At 36.1% G+C, this 19751-nt stretch overlaps 1 protein-coding gene, 1 non-coding gene and 1 pseudogene across 2 annotated transcripts; 2 read left to right on the plus strand and 1 right to left on the minus strand.

Annotated features, from left to right (window-relative positions):
- The first annotated feature begins 3477 nt into the window (after positions 1-3477).
- On the plus strand, positions 3478-5117 carry LOC145086910 (UDP-glycosyltransferase 43 pseudogene; annotated as a pseudogene).
- Positions 5118-7059: 1942 nt separating this feature from the next.
- LOC145091000 (small nucleolar RNA U3) lies at positions 7060-7270 on the plus strand. The gene has a single exon (XR_013701916.1). It is a non-coding gene; the product is annotated as a small nucleolar RNA U3 (small nucleolar RNA).
- A 1174-nt stretch (positions 7271-8444) lies between these two features.
- Positions 8445-9981, minus strand: LOC145086911 (mitochondrial import inner membrane translocase subunit TIM22-4-like). The gene is made up of 4 exons (XM_079024763.1): positions 9635-9981; positions 9046-9236; positions 8893-8965; positions 8445-8808 (listed from the first exon to the last, which is right to left on the minus strand). The coding sequence occupies exons 1-4, from the start codon at positions 9804-9806 to the stop codon at positions 8720-8722; spliced, it is 525 nt and encodes a 174-aa protein (XP_078880889.1). The 5' UTR covers positions 9807-9981; the 3' UTR covers positions 8445-8719.
- Positions 9982-19751: the final 9770 nt, after the last annotated feature.

Genomic DNA, 19751 nt, shown 5'->3' on the forward strand with positions numbered 1-19751 from the left:
TGTCTTGGCAATGGTTTTCACTCAAATCCACCTCAACTTCAAATAGCCATAACCTCTTTGTTTCGACTTTGCTTTCAGTGATCTTTATATCCACAGAAAGGTATTGACGATCCCCACACTTCTATCTATTTACTTTTGACTTAAAACACACCGAACTAAAATCCTTAATTCATTAAAGATGTCCAAAACATCATTTTTTCCCTTTTACCCTTTGACTCCAAACACAAACCAAGGGCTTAGGTCACATAACCAATTTTATCAACATCTAATAAGCTCTAAATCCTATTCCATTGAAGCCCAATGCTTTTACTTGATCCATTTATTGTCCACAATCTCAAAATAAGAAACTTCTCAAATATGAGGTTACATCTCGTTACCCAATTGAATATGTTTTCTTCATTCGGTGATAATGCGTTCTCTTTCCATTCAGCTGAGTCGGCTATTGTTCATTAGTCTGCTCGCAATTAATGTTATATATAATATACATAGCTCATTAGTCTGCACCCGATTAATGTTATATATAATGTTATATATAATATATATATAATTAGTTAATAAAATGAAAGTTTAAAGGTTTTTCATTCGGCATGATAAATAGTGATACGAAAGTGCCATACACATCTAAATGAGGTCCAACATTCGAGTCTTAGAGATAGTGATAATTAACAGGATGATTACTTATTAGGGTAAATAAAGTTACTTTTGTTATAATATTTACCAATGAATTTTTAGTGCTTTAAAAATATTATTATGACCGGATTTAGCTGGTTTTTTTGCGACTTTAACATCCTGGCGACTCTCCTCCCAGCATGAGTTCCGACAACTTCTCGGCACATCACATCAGCCCTTCAAGGGTTCAAACGATTCACCAAAGATTTCGTTTATGATGTGTCAATAACTCGCCGGAAAACTCATGTTGGGCAGAGGCTAACCGAAGAAGATGAAGGAAGAGTCGTCGAAGATACTTTTGGAAACCAGCTAAAGCCGATTATAATGGTTTTTTTATAACTTAAAAAAAAGTTAAATGATAAATAATTGTACAAAAAAAAATAACTAAATACTAAACAAAAATAAAATTTGCTTCACTCTACCTAACTTGACATGGATTAAAAAAAAATAGACAAAATTACAAGAATGGTCATCTGTTATATTACAACTCGTAAGTTTGGTCCAAAAAGGGCTGGACTCGTGCCAGTGATCCAAAATTTTGATTTTGATATGAATTTATTCGAAAATTTTCAAAACTTTTTATAAAGACATACTTTCCCTTGGTATTTTCCATTTTCAATTTTTTATTACGGAAATTAAAAAAGAAAAAATAAAAAATAATATACTCATACCACCTCTATCTCCCTCTCTCATGAAGAAAAGGGCGTAATACTTATCCCCAATGAAATTGTCGCTCCGACTAACCACATTTATCCCCTCTTTCATCTTTCTAACCCAAAATTCATCAAGAAACCAAATTCAACATATATGGTACACTTTAATCATCGATTAGTGGCTACCTGGAGGTCTGAAACGAGTTGCAGATCGGAGCGGCGGTGGTTTCCAGCTGCTAGGGTTTGCAGCAGAAGATCAAAGTCTATCTACAGGTGATAGGAAAGGGAGTGGGATTATGGATCAACATATGAACTGAGGAACCGACCGGAGCCGGTCGGGCCGGGACAATATTCTTGTGGATTTTTAGAACCAATAACCGGTAGGAACCGGAAACAGTAGAACCGGAAAAAACCGATAGAACCGGCAAAAACCGGCACCGTATGTTGCTATTTCTTAAGGACTAGTTCCAACATTTAAAGACACAGCAAGAACCGGTAGGAACTGGAAATGGTAGAACAAGAATCGGTAGAACTGGTGGTCCGGTTCGGTTCCTATTTTCCACCAAGTTCGGTTCCCGGGTTGGTTCCGATTCGGGTCGGTTCCTTTGCTCATCCCTAGGTGGGATCTTCCTTCTTGTTTGAGCTTGCAAACCCTCGTTTTAGAGTTGGAACAACAATATTGATGGAGAAGGAGAGATATGGGTGGCTGAAACCCTAAACAGCGGTGGATCTGAAAAACTGAACTGTTATACGGTGAATGTCTCTCTCCCATCTCTCTAAGAAGGTCGTATGGTGATCTCGTCGGATCTTGGTACGACCTCGTCTCCTCCAGCTCTAATGAATGCTTTGGCGGGTGAGAAATTCAAGGTAGGTTTCAAGTTCAAGAGCATTGTGGTGGATTTGGGGTAGGAGGATTGTCATGGATTTGTGTTCACACAGTAAACACACACTCAAATGTGTGTATGTTTGTGTGTGTGTGAGAGATAGAGAGATAGAGATAGAGAGAGAGATAGAGAGAGAGAGATGTATTTTCTTTTTGTTTTATTTTTAATTTTTGTAATAATAGAAATTTGGAAAATAAAATAATAATGGGCAAATCCGTCACTATAAACAAGTTTAAAATAATTTGTACCAAACTCGCAACAAAAACAAACTTTTGGACCACTTACGTGAGTCCAAAATTTTTTTGGACCAAACTTATAAGCTGTGACATAACATATGAACCATTCTTACAATTTTGTAAAAAATTATGCTCTCCTGTAATTGGTAAAGCAAATAGTGATTACCTAAAAAGGAAAAAGACAGATGCTCTAAGGATTAGAGGTGTTCGTTTGGATGAATCGGTTTAATCCGATCCGATCAAGTGAATCCAAATCAATTTTGATTTTCAAAATATAGATCCAAATAGTCCAAACTAGATTCAAACCCGATCCAATCCAACCAAATTATAATTCGGTTTGATCGGTTTTTTATAATTCAATTTTCAATAATCAAGACATTTCAACAAATATATAACTTTAGTATTAACTTACTCTATAATATAAATTAAAAAATATTGTTCTGAATTAAAACTTATAAATAACTATTAAGAAAAATATATTATAGTTTACTATTTTATAGATAATTTTTTTTATAAGAAGTACATATTAAAGTATTATAATAGATAAAAAGGTTTAATATATTAAAAGAATAATTTAGCAAATTTATAATTTATTAAAGATATATATTAAAATAAACAAAATAATAAATTACAATTAGGTGTTTTTTTGGACTATTCGGTTTTTATTTTATAAATTAAAACCAATCCGAAATCCAAAATAATAATTTGATTTTATTAAAAACCAATCCAAAATTTTGAATATCCGAACCAAATTATCTGATCCAAATTGTCTAATTTGACAATTTGATTTTATCTAAATAGTGAATGTCCTATTGATTTTCTATCGCCCACCATTGGATGTTGCTAATAAGACATCCCTTAAACATCTTATTATTATTTTTTAAAAAGTCAACTATGTTTAATTATTTATAATTAGTTTTTTTCGAAAAACAATGAAATTTCAACCAATAAAAATATTTAAAAATAAAATTAAGATGTGTATATGGTAAAATATAGAAGGTGTTTTTTTAACCCATCCATTTTCTATTTTATTGTATGTCGCGAGGCTATGCATCTCGTAAGTCCTAACGTCTGTATAATGATTAGTTTATTACGCGTATGAGTGATTCCAACGTTGAACAGAGAGCAATTCCCAATTTCAAGATATGAGGAGAGCAGAGGTAGCAATCATCGCAACACCCTACATGGGTAACCTTGTTCCTGCCGTTGAGTTTGCAACCCGCCTCATCAACCACCATCCCGATCGTATCTCCGTCGCAATACTCACCATCTCCATGCCGCAAATGCCACTCATCGAAGACTACATCCAATCACGCACCTCCATCGAACATATCCGATTCATCCAAATCCCTCCGGTTGACTCACCACCGTCGGATCAATACAACTCCAGGATCGAGTTTACTTCAATCTATATAGGAAACCACAAACCAATAGTCAAACAAACACTCAAAACCCTCTCAACCTCGGTTCCACTCGCCGGATTGTTCGCGGATATGTTCTGCACTTCCATGATTGACGTCGCCAACGATCTCAACATTCCGTGCTACCTTTTCTTCGCGTCTCCGGCAGCTTATCTGGGTTTTGTACTCCACCTCACAACCTTGCCGGCTAACGAGTCAGTTGACTCAGCAAACGAGTTAATAGTACCTAGTTACGCCAAACCTATTCCTTCAAACACCCTTCCAACGTTCTGTATCAAGAAAGACGAATTTGGTTACTCGAGATTTGTAAGTCACGCGCTAAGGTACAAAGAGACGAAGGGTATTATTGTAAATACCTTCCAAGAGCTCGAACCCTACTCCATTGACTCTCTGTCTTCCAGTTACATGGATTTGCCACCAATTTACCCGGTTGGACCGATAATTGATCATGTTGGACCGGCTAAGTGGCACTCAAACCGTTCTAGGCATGAAAAAACCATCGAATGGCTCGATCATCAGCCTGAATTATCAGTTGTTTTCCTGTGTTTTGGTAGCATGGGGAGTTTAACCCCGGTTCAGGTGAGAGAAATAGCTAAAGGTTTGGAGCGAGCCGGGTACCGGTTCTTATGGGCATTACGTGAACCGGCGAAGGAGAATTTAAAGCTTCCAAACGATTATGAACATCTTGACGAGTCTTTGTTTCCAGATGGGTTCATTGATCGAACAGCTGAGATAGGATTGATCTGTGGGTGGGTCCCGCAGGTGAGTGTGCTGGCACACAAAGCAATTGGTGGGTTTGTGTCCCATTGTGGCTGGAACTCAATCTTGGAGAGCATTTCGTACAGTGTACCGATTGCCACGTGGCCTTTATATGCAGAGCAACAGTTGAATGCCTTTGAAATGGCAAGAGAACTTGGATTGAGTGTGGAGATAAGACTGGATAGTAGAGATAAGGGTGGGGATCTGGTGTTGGCGGAGGATGTTGAGCGGGGTATAAGGGAGTTAATGAACGGTGGTGATGGTAAGTTGAGGGAAAAGGTCAAGGAAATGAGTGAGATGAGCAAAAAAGCTTTGATGGAAAATGGATCATCTTTTAGAGCTATGGAGGATTTGATTAATATTCTTCTATCAAACGTATAAATACCCTATTTGACATAACCTACTTTATATGTTTGTACGGATTTAACAATCCACTCTTTCATGTTGTATTTTACATGCTTCACATAATATTTAACTCAACTAAACGTCTTTGCATTGTTTTCTCCACGTGCACCACCAACATATAAGACTCATAATCTTGCAAACTAAAAGGTTCAAGATGTTAGTCCATACAAATCTTAAAAGAATGCTAGATCATTATTGTTATACGTGAAGTCAATGAACATATGGTAGCATATACATGGAATAATAAGAAACTACAAAAAGGTAATAAGCTTTGCAAAACATCAAGCATTTAAGTGCAAGTTAGTTCATACATATCCATCTACCATCACGAGCCTAATTTGCTTACCACACTCTACAACCATGTTTCTTCTTTTAGGGTCTAGGAAAATACAAAATATTCATGATTTTCTAGCTTCTAGTGCATCAATTTCATAATTGTAGAACCAAATTAGAATCCTTACCTTATTATTCTTTGTACTTTGTATCAAGGGCAGATTTAGCATGTAGCATAGGGTAGCATGAGTTATTCATCAAATTTTCCCGTCAAATATAAATTTAGTGAAAATTCATCGAAATTTCATCACAAATCCGTTGGAATTTCGTCACAAATTCATCATAAATCCGTTGACAATCCATCACAAAGTATGATAATTGTGAATTTAGTGTAAATTCGTCGGTTTAGTGACAATTTTGTGACAGAAGAGCGTTATATGAGCAACCCCTTAAAATTTTGTGCAATCCTTAATTTTTCTTTTTGGGTCTGTCACTGCCTTGTATATCATAACAAAGCCTCCATCGAAGAGCACTAGTGTTTGTTTGAGGAGGTGATATGAAGACGATGATGGCACATAAAAGAAAGTAGTATGGGAAAACCACCGCAAGAGACAAAGAAACTCTGACAATGGTTCTCCCTTCCGGCTCGACGAGCCAGTCTAGGGTGACAAATATATTTAGAAACTGACGCTTGAAGAACGTCAAAACATGTGCGTTAGTCACATTAGCATGGTTGTAACGACTCACATAGAGAAGGATTATATTATTTTGTGTATTGTTCTTGTGTAGGTGTATTATCTTGATGGAGAATCGATTTTAGAGGTGACCCTTTGTTGCTTTAGTTCACTGACACCGAGGATATGTGAATTGATTGTTCGATCGTGTTTAGCAAGAGGAATACTTGTTTGTTGTCTTTTGATTTCGAGGATTTTGGCTCTTGTTATTTCATGAATGAATATTGATGGTTTAAGATCAACCGTTAGTAGGAAGTTGTTTAATATATAAGACTGACATTTTTTTTAATGGTATACACATGAGCACTTTATATATATTTTTTTGAACAATTGATTTTCTAAAGGCAAAAACAAAGTGCAATGACTTTTTTCACACTACCATTGGAGCTTTAGACTATGTTTGTTAAATACATTTTATATATGTTCGTATATGTAATTTGATGTTTTCAAAGTAACCTATCAATTATTTTTACCAAATGCTATTTTTTATCGGTTAGCTTATAAGCTACCAACTAACTTTTTAGCTACTAGCTAATATTTAAGTTAATATTTAAGTTATTCTGTTAAATATAGCTTTTAACATTGCGAGACTATGAGCGATCAATAATTTTTACGGAATTTTAGTTTATTTTAAAATAAAAAAATGTTTAATTTTTTTGTAATCTTAAAAACGATAAAATTTGTAATAACTAATAAATAACATAAATTGAAATACTCAAACTATATATGATTATACGTAAAAGAGAAAGATAAATAGATAATATCTCTTAGTAAAATATTAACTTGAGATAGATTTATTAATAATTATAATTATAATATTTTTAATTTAGTAAGGGAGAAAAGTCCAAAAATATAGACAGTTAAAAAGCAAGTAAGGATTAAAACGTCTGTGAATTAGTTCACTTAATTTCTTACTATACAACACAAGGTCACAAGAAGACCCAAGAATCTAGAAGCGACATCCCACATCGCCTCCGAAGTGCAAATAAATCGGCGATATTTGAGAGTTAGAGAGACTGATAAGCACGACCTTACTTGAACAGGATCTGTTCTATAGGCTCGTACCTCTGTATTCTTGATTCCTAAGAAGACAGAAACCCATGTCTGGTTGATGAACCACGACCATGTTGCCAGAGCGATTAACAGAGCTTCATGGTCTCGGCTATGGCTCAGTAGATGATCGTTGCCAGCCTATCTGATGGGTCTTGGCATGGCTACATGGTTGTCTGACAGACAACTGAACCTTTTTTTTGTTGCCCGGTAAGTGTTCGATGAAATGCCTGAAAGAGAATAATCACAGTTTATTGAGAATTGAGGCCTTGTCGATGGGCTACACTTGCAATATACTGTGCAGGAATATGGTATAATGCAGAAGTAAGTTAACAAAATCGCAAATTACATTATTACCCTTTTTGCTGATTCAACATTTCAAACTCCACAAATTACAATTTACTGTGCATTAACTTTGTTCCTGCTACCATTCATCTTCTATCCACTTTACTCCATGGTCATTTACAACCTATGCTTCAATAGTTTCTTTTTTATAATCTAGAGAAAATTACATTTTTGGTCAGAGTGTAACTTATTTCTTTTGCAATTTGGTGCTTATTTAAGGTTCTTGTAATGTTTTTTGGTCCATAAGTATAGCTGATTTTTCCAAATTTGATCCCAAGAATATAGTCATTTTATTTTAAACAGGAACCAACAACGGGACAAAAATCTCACATAAGGACCAAAATTGCAAGAGAACAAATTTGAAAAATTCAGCTATGTGCAGGGACCAAAAATATAACTTACTCTAATCTATAGTTTTATATCTTCACTTATGGATATTTTTTACTTTTAGAGAAGCAAAATCTCAAACCAATAAAGGGTATTGTGTCCCAAATATAGTGATTTCAGGAAACAAGAATACTCAAGTTGTAGAAAAACACTTCACATGTCAAGATAGCATATTCGCTGTTTTTGAGTAGGGGAGAAAAAAAAAATGTGATGGGTGGGATAATATTAGAAAAGATGATACTAACTGTTTTCTTTACAAAAGATTAGTCATGCTTACATCTTTTATAATCTTAAAATCAATGAAATTTGCTATAAATATTTTTTCTAATTAGAGATTGAGCTAATAAGTTGGTTGATAATAACAAATACGTAACAAAAATAAAAATATTTGAGTTACACACAACCTTTGAATGTACAATGGATGAACAAATCACAAATGACTCCACATTTCACATTTGCAACAGAACTATCAAGAAACCAAATGGGTAAGAAAACACCAAGAGAGCTTTTTCCTTTTCACTCACCAACATTATCATGAGAAAAAAATGGTGTAGAAATAGTAATCTAACTAATAAAAAAAATGTAAAACTTGTATACATGTCATACGAACTCAATCTCACCAACAAAATAACCACAATAAAGTTCTTGAAACAGTTTGATTAGTTATTACATTACACAAGAAACATTTCCAAAATTTCCAACTTCTTTTTCAAGTTCCAATAATCTACGAACAATCAGCAATGGGTCCCATTTTATCAAAGTAAAGAAATTCCAAAATTGAACAATGTTTAACCTATCTTGCTTGTGTCACACATCCTATGCTTCTATTTTTTGTAGGAAAATTGTAAATGGGGTAACAATTTATTTTATTGTATCTTCAAAAATTGATGTCTCATCTCTCATTCATGAATCATGTCTATCTAGAAACTTCTCAATCACAACAGAAAAAGCAGCAAATCCTGCACAACCAACACAAGCTGCCTTTGGACCTCCTGAAAAAATCACCAATACATTAAATTAACACACAAACTAATTTTCGTATAAAAAATATATCAAAATAAATAAATAAATAATACCCTTTGCAGAAATTGCACCCCCAGTTACACACCCAGCTGCAACTGTGTTTGTCATGTCATGTTTTGCTCGTGCCTTTAAAGAAACAATCAGCATCAATGGAGATGAAGGAAAAAAGAAAGGAAGAATATATTGCTAAAAAAATTGCATCTTGCCTTTTCAACAACACATTCAGCAGCTGAGAAGATAAACCCCATAACTGCAAAAGCCTTACAGGAACCCCAGCTCCTTCTACCCATCTGTTTTGCAGTATAGATAAACTGTTGTCTACCACTCATCTCATCTTGCATTATTGGATTATCCAATGCACCAAGAAACAACCCCATAGCTAGCCCTAGTCCACCTCCTGTACCATTTATCACAATCCAGTTTAGGTCATGGTGTGTTAGAGATCTTAAGTTTGTTGATCTGAAACAAATTGGAACTAGAACTGGAATCGCATCAAAAGTTGAACTTTATTAGCTTGAATTTCAGTTCTTATCGTTGACATCAATGCTCTCAAATGTAAACAGAAAATCAGGTTGATTTACAACCAGCAATTATCGATTTGTAACCCTTGCTAAGATTATGCAACAATTTTACTCTTGACACAGGTTACCTTATGACGTTAGAACAAAAATAAAAATCTATTCGGTTTTCTAGCAAATTGAAAAGAGGAGCTTGTTTAATTTGGGGCTAATGTAAGAAAAAGGATGAAGAAAATACAGAGAGGTGAGAAAGAGAAGAAGGATGAGGGAGACAAACCCATGACGCCGCTGGCAACGCTACGAACAGCACAGTTGTTCCAAATATCTTGGCCCCTTACTTCTTCGATTGTAGGCATTCGAATTGGTTCTATTGTACTCTTCTCAGCTTCATTTGTGTTTGCAGCAGGAGGAGGAGGAGGAGGAGGACTAGTGGATGAATCTTCGCTCATTTTGTCGTCGGCCGAGTGCTTAGCTGATTGTTATGCTCTGCTGCCAACGAAGAAGAGATCAAATTACTCGGAGGAGGCGGAGATGGGTGGGAGGATCCAAGGAGGTCTTGGATTTGGAGGGTGGGTTTCTTTTTCTTTTACTAAAAGAAAAAGAAAATCCGACAGAGCACTGTTAGGGTTTTTGATCGTCTTTCAACTTTGAATAAGACCAAAATTAATGAGGATTTTTACGAAAATGGTCGTGAGATTTTAGACGAAAAAAAAAAAAAAACTTATTTTTTAGGCATTTGTAAAAATAATTATAAGATTAAATCTGTTGTGGTTCGGAAAATATCACAATTTTAACCTAGGTTTTTAATTTTGTATCATTAGTCCTTTTGTTTTTGAATTTTTGCAATGTGAGTCCCCCTCCGTTAACGCATACATATTCTGTCAACCTGTCCATTGTTGATATCTCGACAATCAATCACAAATTCTGGAAAATCCACACATTGTGATTCCAATCAAACACACATACACACGCATTGATTCCAATCAAACCCAGACATTACGCTTCCAATCAAACAGACATATTGTGATTCCGATAAAAAAAACACAAGCATTAACTTCGAGTCAAGCACAGATATTCATTCTAATCAAACACACATATACACATTGTGATTCCAATAAAACACATTCACACATTGATTCCAATCGAACACATAGAGACATACACAATGATTCCAACCAAACACACAGACACTAAGTCCAATCCATTTTGACAAGCTTGTTTAAAGGGAAAAGTTTGAGAGTAATGCATTATTTCTAATTGAATGTCTACTTACATGGAAAATACGAGTAGAGGGTTCGATGAATAATTAACAACAAAAGATTTACACCCCGTTCCCGAGTTCAACTTAACGAGAGAAAAGAAAGGAAATGGGAGGAAATTAGAAGAAAATAAAAGAAATTGGTGTTCCCGAGTTTCATTAAAGGAGAGAAATGGAAGGAAGTGCAGGGAAATGGGAGGAACATTTTCCCTCTTAACTTTCCTTCCGATTTGGGAGGATTTGGAAAGAAAGAACAAAATGATTCATTTTCGTTCCACTTCTCTCAAACTCGGGAACACAAAAGAAAATTTTATTTTCCTTTCCTTTCTCTTCTTTTCTCTCATGACTTTCTTTTCTCTTCTCTTCTTTTCTTTTGTTAAACTCGAGAACGAGGCGTTAGGAAGAAAAGACAAAAATAAATAAAATAAAATATAAAATAAAAAGGGTCTGAAATTCTATAAACTTGCGACAGTTTTCTTGGAGAGCATGCATAGAAATTTAGAAATAAATTGATCGGGAAATAAAGTTGATTTGTGTGTCATTACTTTATTGCATCTTTAAAACCCTACAATTCTATAAAATAATTTGGTGTTAAAGACTAAATCACCGCCCAATTATGTGGGGGGGGGGGGGGGGGGGGGATGATCCGATATGCATACAAAATATTGAAACCTTATGGTATATGGAAATTGTGTAATATATTCATGTTTGTAAGGATAATATGTTTAGTGCTGCAAAACGAACCCTTGCCATCATACATCATATGATGGGTCTCTCATGATTAATGAGATTGTTCATTAGGAGAACTTTTAAAAAAATGATGTTTTTTAAAGCTAGATTTCGAAAAGCATATCACTCAATCTCTTGGGAGTATTTAGATTGTATTACGGAGGTTATGTGATGTAGCTTTTAATTTATAATTTTAGTCTATCACATTTAAACCGCACCTTACACGCAGTGAACCTAACCGAGTATAATATAGTTTTGATAAGCAAATGTATTGAACTCAAGAGGAATGGTTGTGAATTAACATTAGAATATTTGATTATAGGTTATACTAAATAAAAGAAAAAAAATAAAAGGTGGGGTTTTCTTATTAAATCTTAATTAAATCAACAACTAAACTAACTAGATCAACTGACTGGAAACAAATCACTTCAAGTATTTTGGTTTAGATTGGATTTCATCACAAAATATTGGTTAACTACTATGTGCAATGGATATTTATTCATTATTCATTGATTCTTAAATTGACTAGTTTCCGGGTTTAGACAACTAATCATTTGATTTATGAGACTTTTCATTGCAGTGATCAAGTAAACTAGTTATCCTAAAAATCAATGTTCAATTTGTATTGTGAGAGACTTGAATTATGAGCATCAAAGATCATGAAGTTGCTACACATGAATGGTCATCATATATATTTTTATACATTAAAATTACAAACTTTATTATTTAACCTTAGGTTTTGATCAAACACTAGTCAAACCAAGTTTATAATTGTAAAATTAATATGATTCAAGCAAACTTAGATATATTGATTGTTTAATCTATGAATTACTCAACAATAAATAGTATATCAATTTATGTAACGTCTCAAATATCATGATAAAAATTTTTAATTTTTCAAAAACCATTTTATAAACCACACGTCATACAGAACGATATTTCCAAAACATAGTCATGAAAATCATAGTATCCAAAAAATTCATTTGCTTTCACCTTGCCCCGATCATCTGATGTACTTGAACCCATGAAACAGGTCACCTATACAACAAAAAGGGACCAAACCTCAATCTACGACTCAAATTACTTCATTTGACCTAAAGTCAAACTTGGTCAAAGTTAACGGTCACCGGTCAAACAGTCAAAAGTCAACATCCAACCATATTACATAATGCGTAACAACTCTACGCAAGGTGTGGAGCATAATGTGGAAAAAACAGGGGGAAAATGGAGTTATGCCCCGCATAAGGAAATTTACACCATGTACTCCCAGAAATTCTAACTTAATCATTAAGTTCTTAATACAGAAAGTTAAACCACCAAAGTTCCAAATCTAAACTAGATATTTGTATGCATACCAAGGGCACAAAATCATAACCTATGTAAAAAAAATTCACCCAATGCTCCATAACTTGTGCATGGTTGAATGAGAGTGCCCAAGCTCTCAAATTTATAACTTATTGTAACAATTGGTAAAAATCGGTCAGGGTTCGACGGTCAAACCACCGCGAAGTACTATGTATCAAAAACCAATTGTGGATAACTTTGTGTTTATAATGTATATTAAATATATTATATTCATAATTTCTTTTATAACATATCAAAACATATATCGTTGAAGATCGAATCGAAATCACCAAAAAAAATAATTTATTGGTGACGTTAAAAATAAATTTTTGCATTGAGTATTTTTGAGAGTTATTGATGAGAATTTTGAATAGATTATGTTCTCCTAATTTTGTGGATATAAAGAACATCCAAAATGGAGATCTTATGAGAAAGTTATGCCTCTTTAAAGTACAAAAATCAGTATTTATCTGATTTTCTTGAAACGAACCGTACACTGCTTCGTTTGCGATAGCTATAAGCCTCGTAAAGTTAGGGACCAAACGTGATATTTTGACCAAACCATAGAGGCGAAAAATGCAACGAAATCAAACCATAGGGACGATCCGAGTGCAAAAAAAAAAAGTTAGGGACCAAACGTGTAATTTTGATCAAACTATAGGGATGATTTTAGTAATTTACTCAAATATAAAACAAGATAAAATCAAATTTTTATTTATTTATAAAATGCGGAAAAACTTTTTCCTTACAGTGCAATTACAAATGAAACCTATGTTTCTAAACATTTCCTAAGCAATTTATCATAACTCCTAGCAGCAGCTCAGGAATCTGATCATCGGACCATGCGATCAAAACCCATCTCTTCGCGATCAGACTCAACTTACTCTTCCGTTAAGCTTCCTTTCTTTTCTTCGATCCTACAATAACATCAAAATGTAATTACATTACATCATGTATTAAGAATCTCCAAATAGGAACTTAATAGAGTTAGAGAGTGGACTTACTGAAGCAGAGTCAAACTCTTTGACTTTACCATCCTTATGATCCTTCAGGTAGATTCGACAGCTTCATAACCAATGCCCTTCTCTTGGCAATAGAAACATATGGACTATTTGGGAATGATACACGGGACTATCTCAGACTTAGCATTTCTCTTTTCCATTTGGTCAAATGATGTGACCATGACCGATCCCTTTCTGTGGGGAAGAGAAAACTTTTCTGGACTTCCAATGTTACCATTGTCAATGTCCATGGAAGTTTGGGAAGTATATTTTCCAATCAAATTTTCATGACCAGTGCGCCAAACCATTGCTGATTCAGCAACAATTAGCAAATATGTAAGATCGATAAGGGTCATGTCGCGGTAAGTCATATAGTAATCTTTAATGAACTCACTATATGACTCAGGGAGTGACTGAAAAACCAAGTCAACAGCTAGCTTCCTTGAGACATCGACTCCTAACATTCCTAACTTGTCAATGTGTGACTTCATCTCCAAGACATGTGCACACACAGACCTTCCATCTTGGTGTTTGCTTGCCAATATGTCTTGACTCTTGAGTGACCTTGAACTTTTCAAGTCTTTGAACTTGTGGGTTAGGGAGAAATATTGGAGGAGGTGGAGGAAGTGAAGTATGATTTCTGCGAACATCATCTTCACGAGGAAGGCTTTTTCCAAAAGATTCGGTGTCACAACTAGAAATTTTTGGTGCCTTGTAACTACAACACTTATGTCAACTATGAATCAAAAACATGAAAGCATGCATGATGCTTACTCTATGGCAACAGAATTTCAATCAAACACTTCATACAAGCACTACAAATAGTCAACAAATAATTGGAAACCCTAGAAGTCCTTGTTTAAGTCCATTTTGGACTAGGACTTCCTTATTGGGCCCAATGGACCAATAAGCTTCCAATTGGAATATCATGGGCTTAGAGCTCTTGAATGGGCTCTAATTGGACTCACTTTCATTTATTTTAATATTTTGGGCCATATTGGGCCTAGAATGAAACAAAATATTTAAATGAACCTCATTGGGCCATAACTAACCTAATTAGCCCTAATGGGCCATAAAAATCATTTCTTGATTTATTTTGGGCAAATAGTTATCTAAATTATCTATGATTTGGACTTAGGCATTTAAGGGCCTAATTCTTTCCTTTTTTTTCTCTCCAAATCTCGGCCCAAGCCCAAATGAAAGAAAGAGTTGACTTCTCATGGCCACCTCATTTTTGCCTAATGGTTTTCCATGCAACTTATCCCATATCTCCATGCACACATCACCTCAAGACCTCTCTCTTCTCTTCTCTCTTGCTCTCGGCCGAATCGAAACACGCACACACACACACACACACTTCATTCAAAATTCTCTCACAGAAACTCTCTCTCTCCATTGTCTCCAAATTTTCGAGATCTAAGTGGTGTTCAAGGAATCTCTTCCATAAAAATCATCATTCAAGGTAAGTTGGTGCTTAAATCTATGATCTAACTCACTTCTTTCCATCAAAAATCATCTCTTAATCCATTCAAGTTCATGATCTTGCATCTTAGAACCCACCAAGTTTGAGATCCATCCAAGGATCTTGATAGGGCCGAAAATAGCACCAAACTTCTCCAAATCTACTTCAAAACCGATCCACAACTCAAGGTGAGATTCATACCCTTTCCTTTTCGGTTTTTATGAGTTTTATGGGGGAGAATACAAGTAAATGTGTAGATCTATGTGTAAATGTATGCTATGTGAGATTTGATGCATGTATGTGTGTGATATCATGTGTTTTGTGATGAATATGTTATCAAAAATTGTGTAAAAACCGAGATCTAAGGCATGAGAAAAGAAATAAACATAACTTAAGTTATTATACACTAATCAAGTCAAGAAAAATGGCTTATAAGGTCTTGCTGAACATAATCTAACATTAAACCCATCTTTGGGCTTAAAATGTCAAAATACAAAACTTATGGTACAAACCGACAAATTTATAGTTTCTGGATGGTCAAAAGGTTCCAAACAGTTTCTATAATAATTTTTCTGAACAACAACATTTTTAAGGGACTTAAAGTGTAAATTTTGAACCTAATGGGCTAGATTTGGGCTTTTCGGCCCAATAAGCCTCAAAATGCGAGATTTATAAGTTTGAGGGGCTAAAAATGCAATTTTATGTAAAACAGGGGATTTGAAGAGTATTGAAACTATTTCAAAGGTCGAAAATGCTTTTCAAATTCAAAAAGGATCAAAAATGTAAAAATTTTCTATTTTGGGCCAAAACTGTAAAAGTTGCGAAACTGAGGGTTTTAACCGAGAAAACATCATTCTAGAAGGGCTAAAGCTGTTTACAAAATAAATTTGGGTTAAGAATGTCTTTTCAACAAGTTTATGATACAAAAGTGTCAAAATAATGTTTTAAGGACTAAAATGAAATTCTTTTATATAAAGGACTAAAAGTGCTATTTTTATAAAAGAAAGGTTGTGAAAAGGTAAAAATCTTACTTTTAAACAAATTAATTCACTAAGACAAAATACAAGATCCACGACTACCGACAAAACGGAAACACAAATACACTCTCAACAACAAATATCGTTACAAAACGAATTGATTCGATCTCGATTCAATAACAAAACAAAAATCAATAAACCAAAGTATTTCAATAAACACGCGATAACTATGATGAGTCAACATTCAAACTTTGGGCTTGAAAGTTTCAAATCATGCTTGTTGGGCCTTGCTATCCCAATAACATGATCTTTGGGCCCGAAGGGAACGCGCTTACATGTTAATGGGCCTCCTATGACCCAATTCCATGTAAAAGGACTATCAATAGCTCTATTGTGCTATTGGGCCCTAATGTTCCATTAGTACTGCTAGTGAGGTCGAGAAGTCAAATGCGAGTTGGGCCAAGTGCCTTGAATAACTTATGGAAATAAAGGGGGCTTCGTACCCTCCTTTCTCCTCGGTTGACCGGCTTATGAGAATTCGAGTAAACAGATTCATGGCGTTAATCAAGAGAAGTCAGGGTGGTTGGATTATGTGAGTAGTACGGACGACGCCTTAAGGATCGTCCGTAACCTGTAGTTATAAACTAGTCATTTTCATTAATGCGTGATTGAAACAACTCACAAACCTTAATTAATCCAATGTCACCTGGGTAATGAAAAACATTCGTCGTATCGGTATAACAATAAACAAGTCATGTAATTTGCGTATTCGGAAAACATCGGGTTTTCTCGAAAAGTTCAACATTTTCACCTATGTGATGTATACAAAGTTCAACAATTATACATGTTTTCAAAATCGACAAGCATATTTACGGATCTTCACACTTTTTATAAACAAATACTCTTTTCAGAAAATATCGGATTTTCTGGGTTTTTCAAACTTCACAAAAATCGTTTTTCCATAACATTACTTATGAACTCACCAACATTTCATATGTTGACGTTTTTCCAAAATAACTTGTATTCTTAGGTAACAGGTAAGCCGAAGAATAAGTATCAGGAAATGTCATGGTGTTTTGCTTAAATTATCTATCAGACAGTCTATGATATGGTATTGTAATGTTTAAAACAATGTACTGAATGTAAACAATATCATTTGTAATATTCCAATGCATGGTGATTATTTGTGTTATGATTCCTGTATATTCATTGTGATGGTATTCAATTTGAGTCACAAGAGCCCTCGGACGTTTCCGCCGTCCGGTTCGGGGGTGTGACAGGTTGGTATCAGAGCTCTGTTTATAGTGAACTAGCATATCTAACCACACATTGATATGCAACTATAAACCAAAAAGAGGGACTAACACAACTCTGAACAAAACAAGTAAAACATAACAATAAAAACATCCTTGCTTGTATTAGGAAAACGAACATAATACCGAACCAAACAATATAATGCTAGTATCTCGGTTAAGCCAGGACTGTTCTTAGTCGTATCAAGGAGTGGATGTAGCCTGATCAACTACATTTCCTCCAAGTTACAACTATCACATGTCCTGAGGAAATCATGATAGCTAGGGAACCTAAAAACATACCCCTTTACCCCAAGAAGGGAACCTCAACTCAATCTGTGCAATAGTTGTAGAGTCATAGGAGTAACGATAGTTTATTCATATACCTTCTCCCAGTCTTCATGGAGGGAGAGCAGCAGGGCATTCGGTTTCATCAAGTCTTACTGGCTCACGGGATGCTTGAAGATGAACCTGAAGGGAATCAAGGGGAAGCACACAACGTCGAGCCTGACGAGTACACGGACACCGACTATGAGTTCGAGGAGGCCGATGATGACGTGGAGGAAGAAAAAGACTCGGGCAAAGATCACGCCACGTCATTTGTTAGCGAGGCGCAACAGGACCACCCCACCCCACCAGTGAACCCCGCAAGGGAGAATCGCTCCCCCGAAGCTGAGATTGCCGCCCTGCGGCAACAACTATTCGCCATCGAAGCACGTGCAGTGCGAGCTGAGCATGAGAGGGATGAGGTCATTGGAGACATGACGGAGATGGCTCAGTTATTGGCTCAACACTTCGGCATATGATCTCACCCCTATCTTAGGACACTTCCTAGAGTGTAGGGATAGACTTATCTTACCATGTCATTAGGATCCATGCTATGTACCCCGACTCTATGTTTAAGTGACTACACTACTCATAGAGCCGTTATGCTGTCGAACTAGTATCATTTATGTATGCTCTTTCGAGCAAAATTTTCATGTATCAAATGCGGATAATATTAGTAAAAATTCTATATGTTTTACTTTGATGTTGTAATCTGCTATGTGTTACATATCCATGATGTGTGCCAAATTGTGAAAGTACCTAAGTTCTTGCCACACACCTAGCTCATAGGATCACACTCTCACAAAAAGCACAGATACTCAACATCTTTCTGTTCCATGGCAGAAAGATGCCTCGACGACCAACCCGCAGAAACCCTGAGCCAAACCCTCCCGAGTTCAACTCTGTTGCTTTTCAGGCATCGGTGTCGGTTGCGGTCACCGCGGCTATGGCCCAAATTCACCAAGGGAACAATGGAGGAGTCAACGGACCAGGCGCCGGAAGTTCAAACAACGGGATGAATCAAGGACCTACCAAAACATGTTCCTACAAAGACTTCACCAACGCCAAACCACGAAACTTTAACGACACTGGAGGAATGATCACCCTGAAACGATGGATCGAGAAGGTGGAATCGGTATTCGAGATATGCGATTGCCCTGAGGAGATGAAGGTGAAGTTTTCCGCATGCACTTTCGTTGACCAAGCGCTCACTTGGTGGAACGGACACGTGGAAGCCATGACACTCCCCGTAGCCAATTCCATGCATGCCATGGACAGAGATGAAAGAAATGTTGATGGCCGGGTATTGCCCTCGAGGTGAAATTCAGAAAATGGAACAAGAGCTGTGGAATCTCACTGTCCGAAACGCGGATATAGATGCATACATATCAAGGTTCAGTGAACTGTCTCTGCTATGCCCTGGCATGATCACCTCAGAAGGAAAGAAGATCGAGCGATTCATCTGGGGACTAACCTCCTCGATCCAAGGAAATGTGATAGCTGCAAATCCCGAAACTTTCGACAGTGCCAAGAGATTGGCCAAGAAGCTGTATGACCACAACAACAAGAAGGGTGAGAAGCCAGTGGAGACTGAAGTTAAGAAGGAAAATGATAGCAAGAAGGGGAAGAACAACAAGAGGAAGGGGCGTCAAGGCTCCGAATCGTCCAAGAAGCAGCAAACAATGGCAGTTAATGCTGCAACCACTCAAGTTCCATCCACACCACATGCTCCAGCCTCAGCTGCTCCAAGTGCTCCTAGACCTTATTCCGGTAATCTTCCCAAGTGCAAAAGGTGTGGTCTCCATCACAATGGAGAATGCAGAGAGATGCAGTGCACCAGTTGCAATCGGAAGGGACACACGACAAGTTATTGCAGGACCTACCCTCCTTAGAACCAACAACAGGGAAACAACAACAACGATAACCGCAACAACAACAACACCAACACTGGCGGCAACAATGCAGGACCTAGCCACACCTGCTATGGATGTGGAAGGACTGGAC

Source organism: Lactuca serriola, chromosome 2 (assembly GCF_051521515.1).
Source record: "Lactuca serriola cultivar US96UC23 chromosome 2, Lser_US96UC23_V15, whole genome shotgun sequence".
Classification (NCBI taxonomy): Eukaryota; Viridiplantae; Streptophyta; class Magnoliopsida; order Asterales; family Asteraceae; genus Lactuca; species Lactuca serriola.

Bases quoted from the DNA above. Each gene is read 5' to 3' on its own strand.
- LOC145086911 (XM_079024763.1), bottom strand. From the start codon at position 9,806: ATGAGCGAAGATTCATCCACTAGTCCTCCTCCTCCTCCTCCTCCTGCT. The intron at 9,237-9,634 runs GTTTGTCTCCCT...TAAATGGTACAG, and splicing joins CGTTGCCAGCGGCGTCATGG to GAGGTGGACTAGGGCTAGCT. The intron at 8,966-9,045 runs GCAAGATGCAAT...GTTTCTTTAAAG, and splicing joins CTGAATGTGTTGTTGAAAAG to GCACGAGCAAAACATGACAT.